At 43.6% G+C, this 23,508-nt stretch overlaps 2 protein-coding genes across 4 annotated transcripts in view; both read left to right on the top strand.

Annotated features, from left to right (window-relative positions):
• Positions 1–11,076, top strand: part of ralgapb (Ral GTPase activating protein non-catalytic subunit beta) — a 28,068-nt gene extending 16,992 nt beyond the window's left edge. Inside the window, exons 17-31 of one of the 3 annotated variants that reach the window (XM_080469087.1) lie at positions 674–856; positions 1,055–1,203; positions 1,450–1,637; positions 2,300–2,403; positions 2,567–2,722; positions 3,716–3,925; positions 4,083–4,241; positions 4,333–4,501; positions 4,585–4,707; positions 4,797–4,933; positions 5,025–5,133; positions 5,991–6,069; positions 6,842–6,990; positions 7,395–7,561; positions 10,687–11,076. In XM_080469087.1, the coding sequence (XP_080325213.1) occupies positions 674–856; positions 1,055–1,203; positions 1,450–1,637; positions 2,300–2,403; positions 2,567–2,722; positions 3,716–3,925; positions 4,083–4,241; positions 4,333–4,501; positions 4,585–4,707; positions 4,797–4,933; positions 5,025–5,133; positions 5,991–6,069; positions 6,842–6,990; positions 7,395–7,561; positions 10,687–10,707 (2,103 nt within the window). In that variant the 3' untranslated portion in view covers positions 10,708–11,076. Of the gene's footprint in view, positions 1–673; positions 857–1,054; positions 1,204–1,449; positions 1,638–2,299; positions 2,404–2,566; positions 2,723–3,715; positions 3,926–4,082; positions 4,242–4,332; positions 4,502–4,584; positions 4,708–4,796; positions 4,934–5,024; positions 5,134–5,990; positions 6,070–6,841; positions 6,991–7,394; positions 10,294–10,686 lie in introns of those variants that run through there. The other 2 variants (XM_080469086.1, XM_080469085.1) reach the window with 2 other exon arrangements.
• Positions 11,077–13,861: 2,785 nt separating this feature from the next.
• The window catches only part of prex1 (phosphatidylinositol-3,4,5-trisphosphate-dependent Rac exchange factor 1), a 106,069-nt gene continuing 96,422 nt past the window's right edge, over positions 13,862–23,508 (top strand). The window contains exon 1 of the mRNA XM_080469832.1: positions 13,862–14,253. Within this exon, the coding sequence (XP_080325958.1) occupies positions 14,110–14,253 (144 nt within the window). The 5' untranslated portion in view covers positions 13,862–14,109. The remainder of the gene's footprint in view (positions 14,254–23,508) is intronic.

The raw sequence follows: 23,508 nt of genomic DNA, 5'->3' as shown, positions 1-23,508 counted from the left end.
TTTGTGTCCAGCATAAACAATAGATCATCTATTCGGTCCATATTACTTATTTGCCGTGAAAACAGACTTTGATCTACATTTGGCCTCAAATCTACAAAATTCATTTTAGTCATGGACAGCCATGCGTATAATGTACGTCTTCGTATATCAATAGGTGTCCGTCCTTGGTATATAATTTTTTTGTTTATTCCTTTTTTCCATTTTTTCCTGACACTATTGTCACACATGAAACCAAGTTAAGCCACGTCGGAGTCACATTAATGGATTGAAGTCACAAGAGACTCACTGTGACGTTGAGTAACAATTAAACACTTACAACAGCTGACCTCGAGATGTTTTAAGATGGCAGGTTTACGATATTTTAGTTCCTCTTCTCTGTACCATAGAGCTGCCACTGTCTAAATCACTGCTGAAATACATAACATTATGTGTATACGTTTCAAAATGTCCAATCACTGAAATAAGTCCCTTATCAAATGTACAAATCAGGCTCCTGACGTGACTCGGTGTCAGAAAGAAGAATGGCTAGACTGACATCCGATAAAGTTTATATCAGTACCAGTCGCTAGGGTCTTGAAATTTGTGTCAGACGTGTTTATAAAGCATTTAAAATGGTTCTCCATAGCAGAATAATAATATGTTTTTCCTGCGTTTATGCGAATGCCTTCATCAGGTTAAGGTGGGAGTGGACTCTGCAGACCGTAAACGTGCCGTCAGCGCCATATGTGGCTACATTGTGTACCAGTGCAGCCGTCCAGCCCCTCTCCAGTCCAGAGACCTGCACTCCATGATCGTCGCTGCCTTCCAGTTCCTGTGTGTGTGGCTCACAGAGCACCCCGACATGTTGGATGAGAAGGTACAGTAATGATGCTGATTACACATGTAGAGCAAGAAGAAAATGTAGAAGTTAAGTTTTCTGCATTATTTCACTATAATTTAGGTCGATCTGCATCGAATCCACCACTATAGACAAACACAAAGTTCTCCATTGTTTGATCCATTTGTTAGTTTTGGTGAAGAAAAAAACAAACTATTTGATGTTTTTCTGTACCAGGATTGTTTGGTGGAGGTGTTGGAGATCGTGGAGCTGGGAATCTCCGGCAGTAAGTCCAGACAGGAGCATGAGGTCCGACATAAAGGAGAAAAGGAGCACAACCCGGCATCCATGAGGGTGAAGGACGCCGCCGAGGCCACTTTGTCCTGGTGAGGTTTTTATTCAAGGAAAGAATGAGTAATGCTTGATGACTTCTCAGCTGTAGCAAGAATCAGTTCCACTATGAAGACTGCTTCTACAAAAACAAATCATTTTTGAGGATGTCTGTACCACTATCCTCGTTTCCCCAGCTGGACCTCCACTCTGATGACTCCGATAAAATAAAATAGGTTTTTGCACACTGGCCCGGTTTCTTCATGTTTATGTTTATGTTGCGATCCGGTGGTGTTTCCCAGTATCATGCAGGTGTTGGGGGCCTTCCCTTCTCCCAGTGGGCCTGCCTCCACCTGCAGCCTGCTAAACGAAGACACCCTCATCCGCTATGCCAGACTAAGTGCCGCGGGAGCCAGTAACTTCCGCTACTTTGTCCTTGACAACTCCGTCATCCTGGCCATGCTGGAGCAACCTCTTGGCAACGAGCAGAGTCAGTACCTTCAACATAACATATATTGACACACATGGGAAAGAATCACACAATTTGATCTTCTTTATTGTTAAGTCCCTATATGTTCTCTAGATTTTCTGTGTGACTGCATAGGTGAGGTTTGGATAAGAAATAGCCTGCAAGACAATGAAATTACACACAATTGAGGCTACATGATAGTGAGATTGCAACGATGATGAAGAAAACGAAGATGAAAACGACTTGTTTTGTTCTCGATGTCTGTAAAAGACCAAGGAAAAACTACTTCAGTGTAGATCTAGAAAAGTGATTCCAGGCTGGGCTAAGAATAAATAAACATCTGAAAGAGAAACTTACAACAATACTTTCTTGAATTGAAAGCAGACTTTGGAGACGGCTCATTGCTTTGAGTTTAAAAGCTGTAGATTTTGTATCTCAGTGATGGTGAATATGTCTGGAAATATTTAGCAATTCAGACATCGACACCACCATTTGGAACTCCATGAAGAAAAAGTTTGGAAACCATTGATCTACAATATAGAAACTGCATTAAAATGAGTATATTCAGGCCTCTATAATGTATGAATAGTGGTCCTCCACTTACAAAGCACCAATATAAAGCACACAATTCATAGATCATTTAATTTCTTCTGAAAAAGTGAAAATGCTTGTCCCCTCCTCAGATCCTAGTCCGTCGGTTACGGTTCTGATTCGAGGGACTGCTGGAAGACACGCCTGGACCATGCAGCTCTTCCATCAGCCGAGAGGAGCTCGGGCCAATCAGAGGGTGAGATCAGATTCCAGGTCTCTGTGTAATGGAGGGAAATGGTGTGAAACCACAATCACCGGAGCGATATTTTACTATTGTGTCCCAGAGTCATGATGAGGTGAACGTCTGTTCTTCTGATAACAGTTCTGCTCTCTGTCTGGCCACCTCTCCGCTTCTACAGCAGGTGTTTGTTCCTGAGGGCCGCCCAACACCGAACAACGACGTGGGGATCAAGTACAACGTCAAGCAGAGGCCTTTCCCGGAGGAGGTGGATAAGATCCCCCTCGTCAAAGCGGACGTCAGTATTCCCGACCTCGATGACATCGTCAGCAAGGAGGTGAGAGAAAAGCTTTTGGTTGAACATGTTACAGATTGAATGAGTGGATTTGTTCTCCAGGTCTGAAATGAAGCTGATTGTTGCTGCAGTGCATTGCTCATTGGATCTGTTATATGTACAAACTCAGGTGTGTTGTCAGGGCTGGCAGGAATATTCCAGAGCGGCAAATTCACTGCAGAGTAATTGCACTCAAGTGAGTTGCTATTGTGAGAGTAAAGTTTAATATGGGTGTCTATCGGAAATCAAATCACCAGCTTTGGGGATCATCAATTATACATTTCCTGCAGATTTCAACCTTTTAATGCCTTCTAAACCAGATACTAACTATTAGGGTTGCACTGATACTGATGCCAACATTGAGTATATGATCCATTGTGCAGTGATAGGAGACTTATCACACCTGATATTCGATGATCTTCCACAGCACAACTGCTCGTGGGTTAAGGGAGAACAAAGTCATCCGTTCTAAACAGTGACAAAAGTAAACCTGGTTGAAAATGATGTCTTGAGCTTGTATCACCTCACGATCCAATCATATAACGGTGATCTGTGTGATTATCTCATGTCAACAGGTCTTATCAAAACTTGAAAAGTCAGGACTAATAGTAGGTTACAGCCAGTAAATGAATGAATCTAATGGAAATAAAAAAAATTTGAATTCATTTTAATTTTCTAACCACAATGGGGGAAAAAATCTTATCTGTGTAACCTGACTAACTTTTTGGGTTTATACTTCATACAAATTGGTCTTATTAAAGGACTGTTGCTTTGGATTGGATTAGATGGAGATTTGAAACTTGAATTCGCAAGGTAATTGTTCATCCCTGTGTTTTTAAGCACAGATGACACAATGATTAGATTAACCTTGTGAGCTGGGCTCTTTTGGCTGTGGGACTTCATTTGTGGGTCGATGCTTGAATTCACATGGTGGACGGGCTGTTTTTGCTCCGCACAATCGCTTGAGTAAGCTGTATCTCACCTCTGCCTCTTCAGCTGGAAGTGCAGCACGACAAGCTTCGTATCCTGATGAGCAAGCAGATGGAGTACGAGAACGCCTTGGATAGGCACAGTGAGGAAATCTGGAAGTCCAAGCCTTTCCCCGATCCGCAGACCGACTGCAAGCCCCCTGCGCCGTCGCAGGAGTTCCAGACCGCACGCCTCTTCCTCTCCCACTTTGGTTTTCTGTCCCTGGAGGCACTTAAGGTTCGTAAAAATTATTTGCTTTGTTGGGCTGCTTAGTAAAAAAAAAAAAAAAAAACTCTTTGATTGATCAGCTAGATTTAGTTCCCAAGTTTTTGATTGTGGTCATAATTTTGAGGTGATTGAGTACTGATATTCTGTCTTTAATTATTATCAATAGGAACCCAACAACAGTCGTCTACCTCCTCATCTGATCGGTCTGGAGTCGTCTTTGCCAGGATTTTTTGAAGACGTCAGCTACCTGGACCTGCTGCCTTGCCGACCGTTCGACACCGTCTTCATCTTCTACGTGAGGGCCGGACAGAAGAGCAGCCCCGAGGTGAGGAAATACGAGCTGGATGCAGAGTGCTTTGAGTTTTCCGTGCAGGGATTGGTATGATTGTGGGTCTGTGTTTGCACTTCTTGCTCAGATCCTGAGAAATGTGGAGTCATCAAGCAGTGTCCAGCCACACTTTCTGGAGTTCCTCCTGTCCTTGGGCTGGCCTGTGGACGTGGGATGCCACCCCGGCTGGACGGGACACCTGGATAGAAGCTGGTCCCTGAACTCCTGCTCCGAAAGCAACGACTCACAACATGCAGGTGAGCCACAAACTGACCGGCTGTAGAGTAGCTGAAGGAGACTCTGGATAAACAGCTGGTGACTGAGTCCATGTTCCTTGTAGAAGAAGCAGCTACTCCAGAGGACACGGGAGGCTCGGTGTTCAACGGAGAGAAGAAAGTCTTGTACTACGCTGACGCCTTGACTGAAATCGCCTTTGTTGTTCCGTCTCTCACAGAAAACTCTGGTCCGTTTCTTTTAGAATTCAAATTCACGGATATAAAAATCCCACAAAGGAACTTGTGCTCATTAAGCCTCCTGTGTTTGTTTCCACAGAGGAGTCATCAGTGCACAGTGACTCTACAGTAGAAGCAGATACCAACACAGACCTCATGCCCAGCGTCCTCAAACAACCCAATCTCACACTGGAACTGTTCCCCAACCACTCTGACAACCTGGAGTCTGCCAAAAAGGTGAGATTTCGCTGGTGTGTGCACAGAGAAACTCCATGCTTACAGAATTCAGCCTCATTTCATTTTTTTTCTATCCTTTTTTTTTTTTTAGCTGAGTCCTTTGGTGAAGACGAAGAGATCATCGACTGGAAAGTCGTTTCCTCAGCTGGGGCCTGAGACGAAGGTGTTTGTGGTGTGGGTGGAGCGCTTTGATGACATCGGTAAACAAAAGCTCTTTTTATTATTCACATATCAGCACAAATATGTCTTTGAGAACCTCAACCTGAGCTAAAGGTCTGAGCTATTGTATACATTTTTGCTGTGGGGCAAATGTGCTAATAGAATAAAATGAAATAAATCACGATCCAGTTGAGAATTGCACATGTAAAACCCACAAAGTGTTTATCCCAGTGAGGTTTCTCATAGTTGGTCCTCACCTTTCCCATTGGAATCTCCGTGTGCGACCAAGCCTGAAATTGTTGCGCTGCAAAAAAATGGAAGAGCTTACAAAGCCATCTCAAAGACTTTTGATATTCATCAGTCACACTTAAACAAGTCTCAAATGGAGATGAGTTATGACACAATGCAGGATAAGACTAGGACCACTTAAGGAAAGTAGTCAGCATCTCTTTTCATGAATCTATCAGACATGAAACATTGAAGAGTCAGGTTGTCTGGTAGCAGCCGGTCAACCCTTTCATTCATTTCATTACTGACAAATTGTATTACACACAACTAGTATTATGTACATCATTAATTTACAAGCTAATAAAACAAAACAAAAAAATGAGTGGATCCAGAACACTACTCTGGGGTACTCCTTTTATATAGTGTAGGAGGAAAAGAAGACTTCAAATGATCAGCTGTGACACACTTCTCTGTCAGATCAGATCCAATCTACTCTAATCTGGCGAGTCTGTCAATGCAAAAGTAAAAGAAGAGAAGACTTTTTTTTAGAGGCAATAAGGTTGCCCACACTACCTTATCTTTAAAAACATTCTTTTTCAAACCGATATAAGCCAGCCTCTTTGTGCTTAAGTGTGCAATTTAAAAGTGGTTCTTGTTATTGTGTGTTCAGAGAACTTCCCGTTGTCTGATCTCTTGGCGGAAACCAGCACGGGCTTGGAGGCGAGCATGAGCAACAGCACTTCCTGCAGGTATGGAGAAGTTGACACTCGCAGCGCCGTGCGGCCACACGCGGTGAGGCCGCACGGTATGAGGCGGTTTTTGGTCAGGTGCAAAAAAGAAGAAAGAAAACAGTTCTGCAAAATCCAAATGCATTCTGATGTACTGAGCAAAACAGGAAGTACACATGTGTGTGGGGGGGGCATGCAAAAACAGGCTGAAAAAAGGAAGTGTGGTAGAGCTGTGATCATGGGTGAAAAGTTAATCTGATGTGTTGTTTTGACGACCTGTATGAGGCTCGTGTCAACTTGGAAAAACTGCAATTAGAATCAAGCTCAGTCAGATTAAATCAGATGTAATCAACAATGCTTCTTGCCATCTGATTGGATGTGGCAATTAATTAAATTTGTGTCACAATTAAGTCTCAAGTGATCGCCTCTCTTCAAATACGATTGGTTGTTATTTGTGTCGATTAAAATCAGACTTAATCACTCAACGTCAACAGAAAAGCCTTTCATGCTAATTGATATGCTGAAAACCCCCAAAATCCTATAAACACTTTTGTTGTTGAAAGTTTTTCTAATTTTGTCTGTTACCACTGGGATTGTTAGATTTGATCGTGATTGTTTCTCTCTATAAAACCTTTTTAATGGCTCTCGTTAGGATAGAAAGGTAGAAGGCATCAGGACGCCAAAGTTTAAAAAAAACAAAACAAACTTCCAGAGTTATGTTTTCCCTTCCAGTTTAACTTCCCGTAACTTTCAGTACGGTCTCCTCACTTTGTCCTTGTCCATCCCGCTGCAGGTCGGGGTTACTAGAAAAAGACGTTCCTCTGATCTTCATCCACCCACTGAAGACGGGACTCTTCCGGATCCGGCTGCACGGAGCTGTGGGCAAGTTCGGCATGGTGATCCCCCTGGTGGACGGCATGGTGGTCAGCCGCAGAGCTCTCGGTAAAAACCCACCCAGATTCCTCTGATTTCACTCATTCCTCTTCGTCACGGCACTCCCACTGAAATAATCCCACTTTTATGCAGTAGGTGGCAGCAGTGAGTCACTGTATTACACTGTATTATTCACTAAAATATCTTTGAGGTTTTAGTAGTTTGCCTTTTTTTTTTTTTTTTCAGCTTTGAATATAAAAACTTTGGCTATAAAAAGAATATTTCTTTTTAAAGTAAAAATCTCTCTTTTCTACATAGTTTTAGTAATAGCCCTAAATTTCTGTGCATTTTCAATTATAACAGGATTATTCTCAACTTTCCATAGTGTACATGTGGAGAAGACTAAAGACCGTGCCAGGTGATCTCATTCTGGTGGATTTGCGTCCTGCTGTGAGTTCTGTGGTCTCTTCCAGGGTTCCTGGTGCGTCAGACGGTTATCAACGTGTGCCGGCGGAAGCGTCTGGAAAGTGACTTGTACAACCCGCCTCATGTGAGGCGGAAGCAGAAAATAACTGAGATCGTCCAGCGCTACCGCAACAAGCAGCTGGAGCCGGAGTTTTACACCTCGCTCTTCCACGAGGTGGGGGAGGGGAAGCCTCACCTCTAACCCCACTTTCCTGTCCTAACACTGGCTCACACTACACACACACACACACACACACACACACACGCACACACACTACAAACACATGCTTATTCTATGCTCAAACACCATTTACAGCTGTGCATGCACACACACACACACACACACACACACACACACACACACACACACACACACACACACACACACACACACACACACACACACACACACACACACACACACAGAATCTTTATATTTATACTGTACTATTTTGTTATTTATATGACTACATATATCAACACTGTTTGCCTTTGACTTTGAGATCAAAGTGTCAAAAACCATGCCAAGGTGGGGGATAAAAAAGACATTACTGTGTACCGAGGATCCAAACGGCTGGACAGCGATCATCTCTCCTTGTTTAGGTTCAACGCTTCGCTGCAAAAACACTCTCTGCTTGTCTCTAACTGCAATACAACAGTTTCCCCGTTGGCCTTTCTCAACCTGTAAACCGTTTGTCCTTGGAAGGATTTCATGAGGTCTGCTAATACAGAGTTGTGTCCAAACTCCAGATCTGCTCATCTGTTTTTGTCTCGGTCAGGACAGATTCACGGTCGGACTTTCAGCCAAGGAGATTAACACGTTTTGTAAACGCACATCGCTTGCAGGCGGGACCGAAGTCGTCAACCCCCGGATTTTATAGCAGAATGGCATCGACGTGCAGACACCTGCGATAGTCTTCCCAGTGCGAACCGTTTGGCAGGAGCTGACTGAGCACACACACGTTTGTTGTTTCGAGTTTTCCAGATTTGTAGAAGTCCTCTGTTGCTTTACTGTTGGTGGAGGAAAGGTTTGACCCCTGTGCTCTGTGCCAGGCCATCCAGACACTACACTGTGTGTGCGCGCGTGTGCATGACTACGTTTGCTTCTTCAGCCGGGCAAGTGACACTCCGAGGTGTGAGGGACCCGTAACGTGGCATTTTAAACAAGTGAGGATCACAATCTCTCAATGGACCTTCTGTTTATTTCATCCCGCTCTATTTTCCATTGATGTGGTTACTGTGGCTGCTTTCGCTTTGTTCCCCTCGACTCTGGGGAAACTGAACACGTGAAGCTAAAATCACAGAGTTATGCAAGTCAGGAGATCAATATCTACATTTACCTCCAAAACAAAGGTGGAAAATGAAGAATTTCAATAAAAATGAGTTTTATTTGAAAAGCAGCCCACGGAGGTCTGATACAAAGAGAAATACTGTAAAGTATTTTTTATTAATCTAATGAAACTGCTTAGCATTAAAACCTAAGTTTCCCACTGGTCAGACTCTAAAAATGATTAATTTGCAATTGTGTTTGGGAAAGTTGCAATCAAAGCTCTTTCTTTGGTGGATTTCATGAGCACCTTTTAATGGTGGCCCTGTCACAGTTTTTCTGGGTCTAATTCCAGTCACACTCCCAACACAAATGTGTCAAAACAAGTCATTTAAAAAAACACGCCTTGTTCAAAAACTACACACGAAGATGTAGTAGTAGTTTATTAAAGTTAGCATGAGCTCTTTAGAGCCAAATAATGTCTGTGTATGTTATTGATCTGGCTCTAACAACAAACACAAAGTAATTTTGAAAGTAGTTCGATGAAACTAGTTATTATTGCCTCTGTAGGATTTGACTCTGTCTTCTTTGGGGCCGTCCACACGAGAACGCCATTTCAGGTAAACACCGTTTTTGTCCGATCATCCATAGGGGGCGCCGTCTTTTTCCAAAACTAGTTTTTGGGTCCCAGAGTGGTGGAAATTCTAAAGCGCTGGCTCGGCTTTGAGGTGTGGATGAGCAAACTTCAGAAAACGATGATGCCATCGCCCCCCTCTCCTCCCTCCCCCGAGGTTGGTGATGTCCTCTAATAACCACGACAATGGCGGACTACCCGCCCCAGGTCAAGCTGCAGTAGCTCGATAATAGTAGGATGGAGGAGCAGGAGCACAGACGTATTTAACGCGGCGTTATATAGATGTCTGAATAGGAGTTTACGTCTAAATTTCTATGCGCTCCATGTCTTCTTCTGCGAATGTGGTGAGTCACGGTGCCCCTAAAGGCCTGGTATACGTACTACATGACGTTAGGCCTCGTGTTGAGACGGAATTGTTTTTGAGAACGCGGGGAGAAATAAAATAACGTTTTGGCTCGTGTGGACAGGGCCTGAGTTAGATGATTAATCCTCTTGCTCATCAGCAACTTTAACATTTATAATGTATTTGACATGCTGAGCCACAACATGATGGATGGTAAATCCAGCAGGTGAAAATAAGTTAGAGTCGTGGAAAGAAATAATCGACCAGACAATGATGCGTTCAGAGGCCAAAATACTCCATTATTTGAGCTCACACAAGCTCTAATCTAAGGGATTTCTTTGACGGTCTTGTTGACTCACTGTACTGGGATCATAGCCCTCTCTCTGTCCGCCTGGAACAATGTGAATTTATTTATCACACGGATGGAAACGGGGCAAACTCCTCCACTTATTCTTTGCCCTCTTTGGAAAAGTCTTAATGCACTGAGCACATTTTACGTTGATTTTTCTAATCACTTTGGTTACCTTACATGTCTTTTTGTACTTTTTTGTGCATTTCGGAAGGAAAACCTGGGGGATACAAAACAAACAAACAAAGAAAAAAAAAAAACAAGCCCACCCCTGCTGAAGGAAGAGTTTTATCTTGTGAAATATGAATGAAGAAGAGGCGTTTTTAACCGACCGCGTCTAATCGTGACTCCCTTTTTATGACGGTGCCGCGCGCACATGCCTTTTTTCTGGACGGAAACTACATGGAAACCACATACAATCAGTCATACGTCGTGTCGTGTTACTCCTCTGACGTTTTGATCATATTTAAGAAGTTTCTTTCCGTTTGTTGCCATGTACATAAGCGGACGATGATATGTAAATATATGACAGTGAAAGGCATTTACAAGTTGTCTGTTGCTTTCCTCGTCCTAGACTGCAGAAAAAGAGATGTATGTATGCAACTGTGCGTGGGAGGAACGCGGTGGGTTTTTTGAATGTAACATGCAATTAAAACTATTATTGACATTTTAACTTCTCCTAATATTTGATTTTTTTTCCCCCACAGGATGAAGTTACACACAGTTGATGTTGAAGTCGTTTTAATAAGATGAATATCTCTTGATCAATTGACGTTTGTGGGAACGCTTTGGTTATTCTGCTCTGGATATTTGCACCAAAAACGGAGTGGATGTGTATCTATGAGAGATTTGAAAGGCCCTGAAGCAGACATTATTGGCTTCAAGCTCTCAATACAACTGTGTGAAATTTGTATTTGAATCCTGGGTTACTGAGATATTTCTTCACCACAAAAAAATGATCTACTGTCTGAACTTTATACAATGAAGGGAGGAAAAAAACCTATACTAACTTGAATTTATCTCAGTGGCGCCCATCAGGGCCCGCAAGGCCTTCTCTGCTGGCCCAAGAAAAATAAATGTATCACAGACTGATGTTCATTGTATTTTGTCCATGAATACTTATTTAATAATTCTAAATTGCTTCATTCCATGGCTTCTCCCCTGGTTTGCTGCTTCCAGACTCCAACTGGTGTTAAAGCTTTTAACCAATCACGTTTCAGCCATCACTTGTTGCCAGGATCAACAAATCTTGCCGAGGCCTTCACAATCATAGATATAAACATGTTTCTATATGTGATCTTAGAGCAGGTAAGGCCACGCCTCCTTGTGGTGAAGGGGTAGTGTGGTGCTTACTGCAAAGATCCTATTAGCATGGGCAACGCCTTAGTTCCATATTGGCAATCATTATCCACTGGTTAGTGCGCGGATCATAGCACTCGGCTGATGGCGGGCTCTGCCACCCGTTGGAGCCACCGAAAACATACACCTGCAGTGTATACAAGATGAGGAAACGGCTCCTCCTACAACAGCTCAAACATCCCTGCCACGGAGCTTCACCAAATGTTATGCAAATATCTTTTAAGCCTTCATACAGAAATTGTGGTGAGATGATTATCAGGTCACTCGTGTAGTTAAATAATCTAGTGCTGCGATGTGAAACATGCAACCCACGGATTAACACCAGAGGATCTAACCTGAACTGGGAGAGCACGGAAATGGGGCGTGGGGGTTTGAGGGAGGGGGGGGGGGGGGGGTACTATTAGCAATATAGAAAGGTAGCTATTGCTCTTCATTTGCCTTATAAAGTCTGAACTGCTTCAGGCAGCATCAAAGGTTCAGATAACACTTTTATGAGAGAAAAGTGTTATAGTGTCAGCACTAGCTATTATTATTATTATTTTGGATACACAAATAAAAAAACCACACCTTTCCATTTAAGGCCACACAGCCAGCATCGCTCCTCTTCTCATGCATTGGGGCAATTTCTGTCCACTGGTTGCTTTCGGGCCGATAGACCTCAAGTTGGTTGCGTCCATCAAATCCTCCCATGGCATAAATAAAACCATCCAACACAGTTACATGTATAAAGCAGCGTCTTGAACGCATGGGCGCCACCTCCTGCCAGGTGTGTGTTTCCGGGTCAAAACCGATCCACAGAGCTCCATTGCTCTGGGATGCTGTGACGGCCGCCCACCCAGTACACAAGTCTGTTAAGGACAACAGATCCGTGGTTGGCCCGTGGTTCACCGTTGTCATTGGCCACATTGACCCATGAGTGAGCTCAGAAGTCGTAGGCCTCGATGGTGTTGGTGAAGCCACCCAAAGTTGAGCCCGTCAAGCCTACAATAGCCAGCATGGTGGCCGAGGGCAGGCGTGGACGGGCCAAAGGGCTCGAGAAGAGGGCGTTGGAGGAAGGACATGTCATCAAGTTATGAACCTTCATCGTGTGGCAGAGAATTCTTTGGCAACTTTTGTTGGTCTTCACCATTGAATCCTCAAGCACACAGTGTCACGCAATTATAAGCAATAATACACATTTGACAAGCAATTAAGAATCTGATCAAAAACTCACCTTTCTTTGGCAAAAATCATTACATTTAACACATTTCTGTGAAAAAATGACAGACTGCTTTTCTATGAGTGTTATTGTCCTTAAATATTTGCTTTTGGGATAATATATTTTCAAGTTTAATACGTCACTGCAGCACTGATGGCTTTCCAAAAGCAAATGTAAAAAAAAAAACCTTTAACAGACAAGCTTAATCAATACATTTACAATTATTCAGATGAAAGAAATATGGAAACTAACAAATATGATCACTTGCGGCTGGATTAAACTCTCCTAATAAAAAAAAAAAAACGCCCTTCAGATTGAATGTTTTCTAACTCGTAATCATAAAACTGTAGAGCAGCTTTCTCCTCTCTGTCGGTGCATTTAAATTCCAGCCTGCGAGATTTGAGCTGACCGGTAAGATTTACCTAAAACGAAATGTGTTGGACAGAGATGCAAAATGACCAGAAAAGGTATGCAAAACTTCCCAACGATCCTCTGTGAGGTTTTCACGGTTAAACTGATTTTAACTCTGAGTTAAAACATCATAGAGAAAAACACTTTTCAAAGATCAGATTGTGCACCATAAACCCTGAAGGAATAATAGCCGAGTGACTTTTATCTTCTTTTTTTATTTAAAGTCAACAGCTGATCGTTGTTTGATCGTCGGTTGATAAGTTGCAGTTATTCCTGGGTCCACCAGAGGGGGCCATTCTCCTAGATTTACAACAACCTGTAGGTCCAGATAAAGATTTCAATTTAATTTCCCTTTCCTCCAAAACCGTCTTAATGCTAATATTATTTGATTATGTTTAGGAGATTTCTCAATTGACTCAACTAAAGACTTCTCGCTACTTATTTGCCACATATTCACGACTCACATGCTTTCATTTCATTTTTACATGTTCAGCATTATGATGATCTTATTTCATGAATCTTTTCATATTTTAAGTAGTTTGAGGAAAAGTCCTTAACATCTTTATTTGGGGCTGCCTTTTCAATACTTTGATAGCGGTAAAACAAAAAAGACGCACTAGATTAAACATATACATTTTTTGTTTTTCTAATAAAGATTCAGAAGTAACTTGATTAAAGAAATCCCTCATGCAAGAAGAAATATCGTAAAATATTAATCGGCAACGGAAATGTGTGTTTTTAGGGTTTGCGTGGATCCTTTTACGGATTTATTCATGTGTGTGGGATCACCTTTTAGTGAAAGTGAGGAGGAGGAGGAGGAGGAGGCACCTCCTTCTACACCGTCTCTCTCTCTCTCTCTCTCTCTCTCTCTCTCTCTCTCTCTCTCTCTCTCTCTCTCTCTCTCGGTTGTTGGTGAACTTTAATGTGACGCTCTGCGCGGTGCGTCGCGGCGCACCAAACTGCCCGGCGTGCGTCTTTTTAAAAAAAAAAAAAAAAGAAGAATGTCTTCACTTCAATTTGCGCTCCTGCAGTGATGGATTGAGGCGAAGCTGCACAGAAGGAAGAAAAAACAAAGACAACTGTGGATACTTGAGGGGAGAAGCAGCGTTCTTCCTCGCAGACATCGAGCCTTTCTGAGGAGGTGAGAGTCCCGGGGTCCAGCATGGAGGAGGACGACGGGCATCACGAGAACGGGATCCACGCAGTGAAGGACTCGGACCGGCAGCAGCGGCTCCGGCTCTGCGTCCTCAACGAAATCCTCAACACGGAGCGGGATTATGTGCGGACCCTGTTTTTCCTGCAGTCTGTAAGTTCACTTTTCTCCTTCTTCCCCCTCTCTCTCTCTCTCTCTCTCTCTCTCTGCTCTCCTTCACACGCCAACAGCCCAGCTGGAAATCCTTCAATCCAAGGTCGCCTTTTGTTTTGACCTCCTGCGCAGCGCAGGAGATAGTTGTTGGTGTTTATCAGTAGGCATGGCATGCTCTTTAATGAGTCCCTCAGTGCTGTGGTCTCACACCAGCATCCACATATTGGTGTCACTTTAACTTCAAACCCCGCGTTGTCATTGAATAAGACATTGATCTCGGCGTGTGCACAGGTTTCATTCTAAACACCAGCTTGTGTCAAACTTCACTGCACTTATCAGAGACAATCTTTAGCAATCTGTGGATTGTCACATGGTCATGAATGCTGATGAGGAGAATACAAGGGAGGAGGCGGGTTCATTCACACCTCTCTATTGTGTGTGAAATCTCAGGTTGAGAGCAATCACAGGAGAGAGAAGCCAATTCACTAAGAACAGATATTCATGAGCCTTGACGCCGCCGCCCCTTCTCTCTTTCCCAGACAGAGATAAGAAATCCTTCCCAGCACAGTTACTTATTGGCTCTTTGTACATCAGCTGCCTGATGAATGAACCTGCCGGTGATTTTACACGCTCCTTTCAGCCTGCAGCCTCGGTGCCACCATGGATTGCTCCCACCTGCGGGAGGCTATTCAGACTGTCACATCCGCTTGTCATTTTCCGTTGTCCTTTCCCCGGCCGTGTCAGCCCTGCTGCTCCTACAGTGCAGGTGGCTGCTGCCTCCAGCTGAGACTGAAGTCACCCTGCGGTTTGTTTCCGAGGGCCTCGGCGGGCTCGATGCGACAGCCGTCACGCCACTTTATTATTATTATTATTATTATTATTATTATCATCATCGTCCTTCGTTGCATCACTGTCTGGAGAGCCCTTCTGTCGTTCCATATTGAGGTTAGAGGTCAGGCTGAGCTGCAGGGCTCGTGGCCTCTCATGCTGGTGGGGATGCAGGTTATCCTGTTACCCGCTCAGACACCCTGCAGACTAACTGTGATCATGTTTTACTCTTGGCTTTTTTTTTTTTCTTTCTTTTTTTTTTTTAAAACTGGTTTCTTGGCACGCTCTCATGATTCGGTGCATTTTCCTGTTTCAACATCTGACAGTCATTTGTCAAACTCGGTCATGGTTCCCAATTTTACATTTTTTTTTCTTCTGTCACGTGCTGAAGAACTTCCTCAAACTTCTTGAAATCATTCTGTGCAGACGGCACGCTATTCATGTGTGAGTTTATCCGTCTCAGACTGGAGCCGGAAAAGTCAGCAAAGAGATGACACTGCGACCAAAGCGTCACCAGCACTGCACCAAAACAATAGTTAGCAGAAGTTTGGCCCTCATCAACAATCTCACTTTACTTCCATTCCGAGTTGCTTAAATTGTACTGGGATGTTCTCTCGGTGGATCTTTACATCTTTTCTCAGGGTTTTTTCTGCAGGTATGACTGGACCTGCATGTGCTTTCCTGGGGCGTCCAGAATCTAAAATATACTTTTTAAAAAAAAAAAAAAATGATAAAGCCCAACAGATTATTCAGAGACGAAGTTTGGCTGCGTCCTCCACCGTCCTCCTTCCAATCGTCTCATGAATTGAAGCCATACAGCACACAGTGAAAATGGGAATAATTTATGCTTTGGCTCCAGGGATATCACCATCGGCTTTGTGTTAAATCCCCTTCATGTCCTTTTGAAGTGATTTTTCTCAATTCTGAAATTCAACGCATTTTTGTTTTGTTAATACTTATTTCCATCTGCCGATGCGGCACGGCCCAATTTTCTTTTTTCTTTCTTCTTTCTGCCATCGTCATGTTAACAAGTGTTACATTAGGATGGAATACATGCATGTAATTGCCCTCGTTTGCCATCTTCACATATGGGCACATATGGTGCTGCGTGAGCAGGCCTTGATGGAGTGCCATGCTGTTCCCTATATGCAATAATACCCTCCACCGACTGTCCTTCTGGGAGGTGCTGTGCTAAAGGACGACACCGGTCATTCAAAACAAAAGAGACAAACGTCAGTCTTCCTCCTCCACCGCTGCCCGTCCTTTCCAAAGCCGCTCTCCTGCCCCCCTCCACATGTTCTGTGTGCATGGACCAGCCAGCCTGCTTGTCCTCGCTCAGCGGGGGCCGAGGCTTTGTCACCATGTGGCTGACTGTAGTGTTGATAAGGGAAGTCTGGCTGGCTCACAACATATGGCTTCAGTAAAGATATAGATAGGTTCAGGACTGGAGGAGGGGGGGGGGTGTCGCCCCACAGTGTGAAGATGTTACAACAGCACGAGTGAGTGGCCCACAACACACAATCTTTTTGCCTTTCCAAGCCTTCAAGGAAGTATCTGGTGAAGATAAGCATTGTGGGTTTCTCTGCTTTCCCCCTGCAGACATTGCCTCCACTTCCCAGAATCCCCCCCCCCTTATTTTTTTAATTTTTTATTTATTTATTTATTTTTTGCAGCTTGCTTGTGTGGTGGATTGATGCATTTCCTGTGTGATGGAGATAACGTAGGAGGGAGGTGTTTTCCCCCGTCATGCACTCATGACCTAAAATACAACAGGGTTTGTGGTCGATGCCAATCGACTGTCTTGTAAGGCTGTTTTGGACTGGTGGAACATTTTCGGTGGTCATGCCCTTTTGGTAGGAAACAGGAAACTCCTTCAGTCTACGTAACTCGGTTCAGGAGACGTTTTGGGTGCCTGCTTATGAGTGTGTTACCGATGAGCACAAGTGAGCAGGATGCTCGCAGCCTCACCTTCTGTCGAGCGTTTCATATCCGAAGCGCTCTGGTCGGGGCGTGTTCCATTGTCGTTTCCTTTTGTGGTTTACAACATCGAAGACTCCTGCTGTTCCTGGTGTCCTTTATCATTTCAGAGACACACTGGTGGTGGGAATTCAACCAAGAACTATTGAACCGTTTTGGATGAATTCTTGATCCGAAATGTTTTTTTATTTTTAAATTATTATCTGATGCAAATCACTTGTTTGCTTGAACTCCAGCACAGTGTAGATATCATCGCTGTTGTATCTATATACGAGTGCTTCCCATTAGTGGTCTGATGGTAAATATATATTCCCCTCAATTCTCTGTAATCTGTGGCCACTTGATGGTTTTGGTTTCCTCGGTTGCGTTTGTGTGTTTTTCTTCCGTTGTACCAACTGAACAGTAGCTGATTGAGTGACAGCTCTACCCACGTCACTCTCCATCGCTTTTATCTCTAATTATATTTTCCACCTTCCTTTCTGCTGCGCTGCAGACCTGACCCATCTTAAAAAAAAAAAACAACAACCTGTGTACGGCACCGCCGCTCCTCAATCGCAATGATTGCAGTGACACAGAGAAGAGATGGTTATCCGGCCTTGGGCTTCTCGGCCCATTCTGCATGTCATTCATCTCCTGGCAATAACCAGCGCCGGCGAGCGGGTCCGAAACGCTGGAGGGAAAGGGAAGCATGTAGCGACTGGGGGGCGAGAAGGGGGATGGGGGTGTGAAAGGAAGGATTAAGGGATGGATTTTGCTCGTGTGTTATCTTCGGAAATCTTTAAATCTATTAACTCATGGGCCAGTGAAAGCTGGTAAGCACATTTATTTCAGGTTCAGGGTGACGGCTGCTGTTCATCTTGTTTCCTGAATGAAGCGATCGCCTCTCTGCTTCAGATATTTGCGGGGATTTTCTTTTCTTTTGGCCTTTTTATTTCAGGCCTTTGGGTTTTCCCTGACATGACGTAGGCTTTCTATGGTCAGTGCAGTCATACCTGGTGGATGTGAGGGATTTTCCTTCAAAACCATAAGGATGTTTTTTTTATTTTATTTTATTGAATATACCGGGCCACAGTGACCCGTGTCTCCGTGTGAATCCGGTCCGGCTCCGACTCCAGTGGAAATGTTTGGTCAATGAAGCTGGTCAGCTTTTTTCACCTCCCTTCTTAATTCTGTTCAGTGAGAGAGAGAAAAGTGTTGGGTGACCAGGAAGGTCCCGGCAGCGCACTGGGATAATAGGAAACATCTGGAAATCCTGCCTTCCGTGACCTTTGCTTCAGGCCACACACAAGTTAGATTACTCGTCTAATGCCGGTGTGAGTGTGCACGGACAGATTAAATGATCTGATTGCTGATTCCTTCTTTATCTTATTTGTCGTGTATGAATTTTCTTGACCTCCACTCGAAGCTCGTGTGGACAACACTGGCTGAGCAAACAGGATGACACGCATACAAGCTCGCACACAAACAGTCTTCAAACTCGTGCCCTGGTAGACAAACAGCGCAGGAAGCCTGCGCTCAACTTCCTCTACGAGCCTGCATCTACCTCTTTCCTTTGTTTTTAGTTTAGTTTTTTTTTTTTTCTCTCAATGTATTTATTTTTCTCCTCTGCGCCATCCCTCCTGCCCTCCTCACATATGTGGGAAACACCAGCATCAAATTTCTCCGGGCAGAAGCTTATAAATAGCTTAAGATTCTAGCTCTCGTCTTGGCCACGGCGCTGGCGGTTTTCGGCTCGCTGCAGCAGCCTCGACCGCGCTGAAGTCATAGCAAAATGAAGCGCACATCGCATATATAGCAAGAGTGAAAGTGGGGTGGGGTTTGCGGGGGTGAAACCGTCCTCACAGCAGGTAGAGCTGTTACTGTGGCGGGCTGCTGGGGCTTTTTATTTTTACTGGCCTTTAAACTTCCACCGCTCCTTGGAACATAAAGTCTCATCTTATAGCCTATAACCTGAAGATTAACCGAGCATTCATGCGATGAATCATAAGGTTGGCTATTTGTCATGCACCCAAATGGAAGGCCATTTTTCCTCTCCTAATTAATGCTCATGTACTGTAACCAGAAGGTGAGCGCATAAAGCGCCGACCCGCCTTTTGATTTACGATGCAAATTAGAGTTCCAGGTCCCCACTGTGCAGCTTTTCATCCCGCGCCGGACAATCGGTACCTCGCGGTGCGAGGACTGTGCCAGGGCTAATGGGCAGAAACGGGGATGTCACACTCCAACTTAATCTTTCTTCAGTCATGTGTGTTGATAAGCCCCCTTTTTTTTTTTCCTTTTTCTTTGAGGCATAAGACTGACGCAGGAATTTTAAGAATTCAACTTAACAAGTCTAAACCACTGTAACACCCAGAGGCTTGATGTTAATAAAAAAAAAAAAAAAAAGAAAAAACCCAACCCATCCCCTCTGCAAGAGATTGGTGCACATTTTTACAGCATTGCAGAAATTCTTTAAGTTTATCATTATGATAATAATACAGTGATTCAGAACATTGTGATTGGGTCAGTTGACTGTTTGTGGTTCCTGAGTTCAGGATGTGAATCTGTTTTCTGTGATTGAATACCAGATTGGTAAAAATTGTGGCCGTTCTTCTGCCCAGTCATGTTTTGTAATGGAGAAGCTGTGCGAGGTGCTTTTCAACAGGCTGATATCCGATCCACTGGGTGACCTGGCCTGAATTGTAAAAGCGAAGCAACGTGAGATCCCTCCTCTTGGAAGATCACGACCCGGACAAAGTTGTGACACGTATTTTCTCATGGAGGACGGTGAGCGCGGAGGCCGTGCAGCCGGAGGACTGAGTAGGATGAATGGCTATCTGCAGAACGACTTGGCACAGACTCTCCCTTGAGAGCCTCCGGGTTCGATATATGGACTGAGGCGGCGGGTTTACGATGTTTGTTTGCTTTCTTAAACGCAACCAGATGTGCCGCTTCTCTCTGGGGTCGGAGGTCATTTGCTTAATAGAGAAATGCTGGACTACCAAATGACCGCAGAACAACTTTACACAGAGTTTAAGATGTTTGATCAAACCTGGATTAGATTACAAGTTAAGTCAATCTGATCCACAGCACATATTTCCCTCAGGGGGGTTCAGAATCCGTGCAGCATTACGACGCTCTGTCTTTAGATGAATGTGGATGGTCAGACGGCCGAAGTCTGGATGGAGCGGGGCGGGTCCGACTGAATGGACGGCCTGTGTGGTGTCCGGCTGGGAAGCAGCTCACATGACACCATGGGAATTAGGAGGCATGCACGCATCAAAAAAAAGTGGATATCTCAGTTGTTTTTCTTGCGTTTTACAGAAGCACTTCTGCATTCCTCCCAGGGAACCACAGAGATGTTCCCAGGCCAGCGAAGGCTCCGTTTACACAACGACTTCTCAAAAGAAAACGCATCGTTTTTGAGTTGTTGTTTTTTTTTTAAACTTTTACTTTTTGGTTTTTTCATCAGACAGGAGCAATGCACAGGTTCCGCTAGATTATTCAGTCTAATATACACAGTTCTTAAGTGTTTTTGATGCTATCCCATTTTTCTTAGTATTCCTCTCCTTTTTCGTTTTGTAGCTGTAGCCTAAAAGTCAATATCTCCATCCTGTGAATCAGGTTTATGGTGTTTTTAAGCAGTTTTATGGTGGGTGGGTCCTTCTGCAGCCAGCATTTGGTTATTGCCTTTTTGCTCGCAACCATAACAATCCTCAGCAGGTATGAGTCTCCTTTGCTCAAACACACCCGAAGATTTCCTAAGTACATTGATAGGAAAGAGAGCTCCAGTACAATATCCAGTAAGATTCTTCCAATTAAAATTCCGCCATAGTAAGGAGCTTGTTGTTAAAGATCCATTTTTTCAGAGTTGTAGCCATACGTCATGTAGTTTTCACGTACGGTCACTCCTCATTCACTGATTTTCTGCTCTGCTGTGAGGTTAATGTCAAGTTTACTGTAAAGTTTTATAAGTTGTGGCTTTATCAGATCATTTGTATACCGTAATTGACCAGGACTGATGGTGACGTCTGATCGACACAATATGACTGGTTGAAGTTCTTTATGGTGCAAAAGCAAAGAAAAAAGGGTTTGCCTTTTTTCTTTTTTTTTTCTTTTTTAGTCCACAATGTATAAAGATAATGCATGAAGGCTTCAGTAAGTAATTTAGTGTAGAGGTGGAAAGTAACTATTTACATTTACTCATGTTACTGTAATTGAGTAGCTTTTTGTGTACTTGTACTTTTTTAAACTCTGTAATTTTACTTTTACATAAGTATGGTTTTTTCTTTTTTTAAGTATTGTACTCCATCACATTTCCAATCATATCTGTTATTGATTTCTAACATAAAATTATAAAAAAAAATATATATATATTGTTCCCCAGTAATACTGCAGTGAATGATGGGAAGGAGAACAAACGGCCACTAATGTCACAATAAAAGCGGAGACTGAGTCGGGTGTTGGAGAGTTCGGATCCATTGCAAAGCGAAACCTCGTCGACTTCTGTTGCAGTTGAACTAAAAAGAAAATGCGACGTGAAGCCCTGGCCATATTCCGAGGACCACTTCGGCTTCAAGCGCAAGAAAGACAACAGCATTATTATGAAGTGTGAGCTTTGTTCGCCCAGAGAGGCCCACTCAGGAGAGAGCATTCACCTGCCATCTAAAAAGTAACTAAATAACTTTTACTCTGAGTAAAATTTTAGACTGGTAATTTTACTTGTACTTGAGGTAAGATTCTATCACAGTAATTGTACTTTTACTTGAGTAGAATATTTTCGTGCTCTTTCCACCTCTGGTTCAGTGTTATAGAGTGGGATCAGGAAAGCCAGTGGCCACGGCTCCAAACAGAATGTTTCCACAATGAGAGCTGAACTCGGAGACGGTTGTTCTGTGATTTCTCCGACATGACTGTCACTTCATTAAACATTAGCTTAAAGGTAAACACTTTAGCTTGCAGGCCAATTAGTGGCGATCAGCGGCTGTTTACATGGTTTAACCCCACCGCTGGGTGAAGCTCCCTCCTGGCAGGTTTTAACTCCTCCTGACAGCTGCTGATGACTCCGGCTTCCCGGTGGCTGAAGGGATTTCATTTTCACGTTTGTTTGCTGCGATGACATTTTCTGCCAACTAACATGTTGGTAATAAAGGCTTGAGTCATGCGTGCTTGAGCTGTTACTGTGATGGTTTTTCTGTTCGCACGTGCTGGCAGGAAACCTTCCGGAAAGCACATTTCGACCTGACCGATAGGAACAGACTGGGGTTTTTTTTGCCTCAAGCTGTGATTTTACAGGTTTGATAAGTGATTAAAAGAGAGTGATAATAAATGGCACCACTGTTTGATGATGAGGTATTTCTCTAGTACCGCTGTGTTACGATGTAAGGCTCTTTGTTACCTCGCTGCTACATTTTCGGCCGCGCTGAGGTGGACCATCATGAATGAAAATGATCAAACACATGCCTTTTGTTAGAAGTGGAAAGTAACATTTGTGTTATTGTCTGCTGAAATAAGAAGTTGAAACTGTATGTAGGTCAGTCGCACGAGCGTTTTCACATCTTAGAAAACCTTCTTTTTTTTTTTTTTTTTTTATTTCCAGACAGAAAGCGCTTTAACTAGCTGCTGTCTGTACCAGGTTGGTAAATACTGTTTGAGTCCCTGAAATGATCTCTGTGATCTTCCTCCCTAACTCTGCCAAATGACCATTATCGTGTCGTGTAAGGCCCTAATTTGTTCCATTGCCACCGTTTAATTTCCTCCCATGTTTGCCTGGCTTGTTTATGTCTGCCCAGCTGAATGTCAGGTGTGGCTTTCTTAGTTGGGGTTTAAATGAAACAGTTTTAGATTTTTTTTCCTCTGAAATGTACGCACGCAGGTATTCCCGACTGTCCTTTTCTGGTGCTGGTGTTTGGGTCTGTTGGAGGCTTCGCAGGTCTCTGATGGCTCACTCCACACCATACTCTCCACAGTCTGATCCAGTCTGTGATCGCTGCCTGTCGGCACCAAAAAAAAAAAAAAAAAAAAAGAAAAATCATCTTGCGTCCAAACGTCCAGATGGCTTCGGCAATCTGGTCCACGATGTTGTCGGCGGATCACCACATGTCAACCCTTAACAGGAAAGACACTAAGAGAAAGGACTCTGCATGGAGCGTTCTCCTTGTAGATAATGTGTCAGTAAGTAGAGGTACTGCTGCTCACATTTTCAGGTTGAAACGGGAGGAACATATAAAGATGTTGTTATTCTCATTTCTGTGTGCCGTGTGCGCCTCCTTGTTTTGCTCCAACATGTTTTGTTATGGGAATGACAGAAATGAGCCTGTGGACTTTTCCCATCTGACATTAAAATGCATTTAGTTTGATCCGATCACAAGTGGAAAGCTCAAAGCAGAAGTGATCTTCGAAGGCCACTAGTGATCTGATCTCAGGTCCCCACTCTATATGCTAATACGCATGCTTTGATTAATTTTGTGG

The sequence above is a fragment of the Lipophrys pholis genome, assembly GCF_963383615.2.
Source record: "Lipophrys pholis genome assembly, chromosome: 8".
Taxonomy (NCBI): Eukaryota; Metazoa; Chordata; class Actinopteri; order Blenniiformes; family Blenniidae; genus Lipophrys; species Lipophrys pholis.
The sequence above is the reverse complement of the archived record's forward strand: the minus strand, read 5'-3'. Positions and strand labels throughout refer to the sequence as shown.